General features: G+C 52.5%; 1 protein-coding gene across 1 annotated transcript in view; it reads right to left on the bottom strand.

Moving 5' to 3' along the window:
• LOC140531957 (uncharacterized) overlaps positions 1–1,704 on the bottom strand; it is a 20,108-nt gene extending 18,404 nt beyond the window's left edge. The window contains exons 1-2 of the mRNA XM_072650566.1: positions 1,642–1,704; positions 1,278–1,465 (exon numbers count right to left, since the gene is read on the bottom strand). Coding sequence (XP_072506667.1) covers positions 1,278–1,465; positions 1,642–1,704 — 251 coding nt within the window. The remainder of the gene's footprint in view (positions 1–1,277; positions 1,466–1,641) is intronic.
• Positions 1,705–5,016: the final 3,312 nt, after the last annotated feature.

Raw genomic sequence — 5,016 nt, 5'->3', positions numbered from 1 at the left:
TGCGGTTTTTTCCAGGTCTGGCTAAGAAGGGCAATCACTAAGCAAATTGGATTCCTATCATGCTCGCATGTCTGGAATGGCTCTGTGTGACCATGTGTTTGCATGGCAGGGTGCTTGTGAAAGGGCTTGTTGAGAAAGGCATAGTGAAGAAGAGAGAGACAGAGAGAGAGAGAGATCGAGAGAGAGAGAGAGACAGAGAGAGAGAGAGAGAGAGAGAGAGAGAGAGAGAGAGAGAGAGAGAGAGAAAGAGAGAGAGGGAGGGAGGGGAGGGAGAGAGGGAGTCAGAGAGAGAATGAGAGAATCAGGTTGCTTTTGAGGGTCTTAGGTGTATAGTTTGTTGGGTTTTAGAAAAGAGCCAAGAGGGAATGGGAGAATTCGTTTGGGTGCTGAGGCTTGGTGGAGTTGGATGAGGCATTTGAGCTGAAAGTCAAGTGCTGAGGAAGTCAAGTTTGGCTAATCCAACATGGAAGAGGCAGAATGGAGAAATCTAGAAAGTCGACTGCCTTAGCTAAGAAATGATGGTTGCACATCTCAGCAGACAGGCGTAGTGTTTTGTGGCCTCCCCAGGGGGAAATGTTGCCAGAAATCTTCCAGCGTTTGGATTCCCTCCTTACAATGAGAAGAAGAAAAGCGATGTTGAGTGAGCTTCAGGAGACAGAAACGAAAGGCCAATGCGCCATTTTCGGCAAGGTGAAGGGAGGATATCATTTGGCCCCTGGGCGCTGCCAAACGAGGGCCTTGAGAAGGGGCAGAGTGGAGAGGGCATTGTCACCTTCCGGATTTGGAGTCATTGAGCTAAGGACAGAGCCTCCAAGAGGCCTGACAACATGATGGCCTGCCTCAAGAGAGGCTGGCTTTGGAATTTGGTGCCTAGCAGGAAGCAGCCTTTCGAAAGGGAACAGCAAGGGCCAGAAGATTCCTGAGATGCCACTCACTTGGAGACACTGCAGTGGAAGTGGTGCTCCCAGGAGATGGTCTTACTGTTGCGCTGATTTCAGGTCTGCTTGTGCCAGTGCCTGCCATGGGAAGTGCTTCCTTCTAGGTGCAGAGGAAAGGAGAAATCGTGTGGTTAGGACGAGGGCATTGCAAGGGACCCTTTCTGATGATGTAGCTGTTTGGTTTGCAGGTGGGTGCCTAGGAGTGCAGGGCAGGACTCCTTGCCAATGGGGCTTCCTCTCAGGTTCTCCCCAGAGGGCCCCAGTTGTGTCCTAGATCAAGGAACAGAGGGGCGCAGAGATGTGAGGAGCTGATGAGCCCTGGCAACCCGGATCCATTACCGTGCCTGGTATTTGCCGAATTCTCTTATGTACCTGCTCTTCGACCCATAAGCTAAAGGATGCTGCCCCAGTGACAAGGCTGTCGATTGACTGTCTAGCAGGTCAGCTGTCATGAGCAAAAGGCTGATGATTTGTGCCTTTGTGAAGCATGAGTGGCTAGGTTTGGCTCTCCGTTTGGGGAGCGTCTTCTGATTTGGAGCAAAGAGATATTGGCGAGGAGACCCTTGTTGTGGATGGAGAGGCAGAGGCCACCCTGTGTGGGACAGGAAAATGGTGCTCTCCTCGCCAAGTCAGGAAAGGAGGAAAAGAAGCACTGTGCAAGCCGAAGAGGAAGTGAAGAAGGGAAATGAGGCCGTTGTTGCACCTTGACAAAGAGGGGAATCTTTCCTGCTTTGGCCTCCTCTGCCAGTTGATTTTTGCGGTGCATGGCAGTTAGCGAATGGCCAAGCTCTTTCGTCTCAAATCGCGCAAACCCAAAAGTCGTGCTGGGAGAGGCAGGGCAGAGCCCATGGCAGGCCTGTCCATTTGGTTTTCATGGCAGGCTAGGGGGGGAGTTGGGAGTCGCTGGCTGCTGGCCCGCTTTGTTTGGGAAAACCAGATGGAGCATGTGCACGTCAAAGGCACCGCCTTTGGGGGAGAGTCGAAATGGTGGCTGTTGAAAGACCCCGGAAAGCCTGGGAACAAGAGGCTCAGGCAGAAGGCACGAGTGGGAATATGGTTGCTTGCCACCTGACTTTGGCTCCTTCCAAGAGGAGACAGCCAGGTCCCAGAAGACGCCTGAAATGCCACTCACCTTGTGTGGATCCACTGGAAGTGCTGCTCGCACTTGCTGTTGTTCCTCTAGTGGTGCTTTCAGGTCTGTTTGTGCCAGTGCTTCCTGGCGTCGTGGTTCCACCTGGCCAAAAGGAGAAATGGAGAGCCAGTTAAGAAGGCAATGGGCTTGGAATGGGTGCTAGGGAGGGCTGAAAACGTCCACGAAAGAGGTGTGCATGCCCGACGGAAGGTTTGTTTGGTGCATTGAACGATTCTCATCTTGCCTGCATTTCTTGTCAAGGTGGCCCTCCAGTTGCCCAGACATGTGAATTGCAGCTCAACACAAAAGGGAAGGAAGGGAGCTAAAAGTAGCAGCAGCAGCTTGGTTTGCAAGTCGTGCCATGTCCTGTACGGCTCCAGATGTTTCCCCTGTGCTGTAAGAATGTGCATCAAACGCTTCATGGCAAGAGTGATTCCGGATGTCCTTGAGGTCTTTGGTTTCCCCCTTGCATCTGAAATCATAGCAGGCCCTCAGGGACGTGATGGCATGATGGGGCAGAGAGATGGATTGCAGGGCGGATTGAAGACAAAAGGCTCAGAGAGTCTTTGGAGCATCTGGGTCCAGGGACCAGATCCAGAGGAGAAAGAGGAGACACGGACCAGGATGCAGTACGACCCACTGTCCTTGTGAAATTCCGGTTTTTCCACGTCTGGCTAAGAAGGGCAATCACTAAGCAAATTGGATTCCTGTCATGCTCGCATGTCTGGAATGCCTGTGGGTGACCATGTGTTTGCATGGCAGGGTGCTTGTGAAAGGGCTTGTTGAGAAAGGCACAGTGGAGAGAGAGAGAGAGAGAGAGACAGAGAGATCGAGAGAGCGAGAGAGAGAGAGAGAGAGAGAGAGAGAGAGAGAGAGAGAAAGAGAGAGAGAGAGAGAGAGAGATAGAGAGAGGGAGGGAGGGACAGAGGGAGGAAGAGAGAGAATGAGAGAATCAGGTTGCTTTTGAGAGTCTTAGGTGTATAGTTTGTTGGGTTTTAGAAAAGAGACAAGAGGGAATGGGGAGAATTCGTTTGGGTGCTGAGGCTGGGTGGAGTTGGATGAGGCATTTGAGGTGAAAGTCAAGTGCTGAGGAAGTCAAGTTTGGCTAATCCAACATGGAAGAGGCAGAATGGAGAAATCTAGAAAGTCGACTGCCTTAGCTAAGAAATGACGGTTTAGACATCTCAGCAGACAGAAGGTTGTAGTGTTTTGTGGCCTCCCCAGGGGCAAATGTGGCCAGAAAATCTTCCAGCGTTTTGATTCCCTCCTTACAATGAGAAGAAGAAAAGCGATGTGAGTGAGCTTCAGGAAGACGAAAGGCCAATGCGCCATTCTCGGCAAGGTGAAGGGAGGATATCATTTGGCCCCTGGGCGCTGCCAAACGAGGGCCTTGAGAAGGGCAGAGTGGAGAGGGCATTGTCACCTTCCGGATTTGGAGTCATTGAGCTAAGGACAGAGCCTCCAAGAGGCCTGACAACATGGTGGCCTGCCTCAAGAGAGGCTGGCTATGGAATTTGGTGCCTAGCAGGAAGCAGCCTTTCGAAAGGGAACAGCAAGGGCCAGAAGATTCCTGAGATGCCACTCACTTGGAGACACTGCAGTGGAAGTGGTGCTCCCAGGAAATGGTCTTACTGTTGAGCTGATTTCAGGTCTGCTTGTGCCAGTGCCTGCCATGGAAGTGCTTCCTTCTAGGTGCAGAGGTAAGGAGAAATCGTGTGGTTAGGAGAGGGCATTGCAAGGGACTTTTCTGATGATGTAGCTGTTTGGTTTGCAGGTGGGTGCCTAGGAGTGCAGGGCAGGACTCCTTGCCAATGGGGCTTCCTCTCAGGTACTCCCCAGAGGGCCCCAGTTGTTGTCCTAGATTCCCCAGAGGGCCCCAGTTGTGTCCTAGATCAAGGAACAGAGGGGCGCAGAGATGTGAGGAGCTGATGAGCCCTGGCAACCCGGACCCTTTACCGTGCCTGGTATTTGCCGAATTCTCGTATGGACCTGCTCCTCGTCCCATAAGCTAAAGGATGCTGCCCCAGTGACAAGGCTGTCCTTTGACTGTCTAGCAGTTCAGCTGTCATGAGCAAAAGGCTGATGATTTGTGCCTTTGTGAAGCATGAGTGGCTAGGTTTTGCTCTCCGTTTGGGGAGCGTCTTCTGATTTGGAGCAAAGAGATATTGGCGAGGAGACCCTTGTTGTGGATGGAGAGGCAGAGGCCACCCTGTGTGGGACAGGGAAATGGTGCTCTCCTCGCCAAGCCAGGAAAGGAGAAAAGAAGAAATGTGCAAGCCGAAGAGGAAGTCAAGAAGGGAAATTAGGCGGTTGTTGCACCTTGACAAATAGGGGAATCTTTCCTGCGTTGCCTCCTCTGCCAGTTGATTTTTGCGGTGCATGGCAGTTAGCGAATGGCCAAGCTCTTTCGTCTCAAGTCGCCCAAACGCAAAAGTCGTGCTGGGAGAGGCAGGGCAGAGCCCATGGCAGGCCTGTCCATTTGGTTTTCATGGCAGGCTAGGGGGGAGTTGGGAGTCGCTGGCTGCTGGCCCGCTTTGTTTGGGAAAACCAGATGGAGCATGTGCACGTCAAAGGCACCGCCTTTGGGGGAGATTCGAAATGGTGGCTGTTGAAAGACCCCGGAAAGCCTGGGAACAAGAGGCTCAGGCAGAAGGCACGAGTGGGAATATGGTTGCTTGCCACCTGACTTTGGCTCCTTCCAAAAGGAGACAGCCAGGTCCCAGAAGACGCCTGAAATGCCACTCACCTTGTGTGGATCCACTGGAAGTGCTGCTCGCACTTGCTGTTGTTCCTCTAGTGGTGCTTTCAGGTCTGTTTGTGCCAGTGCTTCCTGGCGTCGTGATTCCACCTGGCCAAAAGGAGAAATGGAGAGCCAGTTAAGAAGGCAATGGGCTTGGAATGGGTGCTAGGAGGGCTGAAAACGTCCACGAAAGAGGTGTGCATGCC

The sequence above is a fragment of the Notamacropus eugenii genome, chromosome 3, assembly GCF_028372415.1.
Source record: "Notamacropus eugenii isolate mMacEug1 chromosome 3, mMacEug1.pri_v2, whole genome shotgun sequence".
NCBI classification, from domain to species: domain Eukaryota; kingdom Metazoa; phylum Chordata; class Mammalia; order Diprotodontia; family Macropodidae; genus Notamacropus; species Notamacropus eugenii.
Note: the sequence above shows the minus strand (reverse complement) of the source record. Positions and strands in the feature narration are given on the sequence as shown.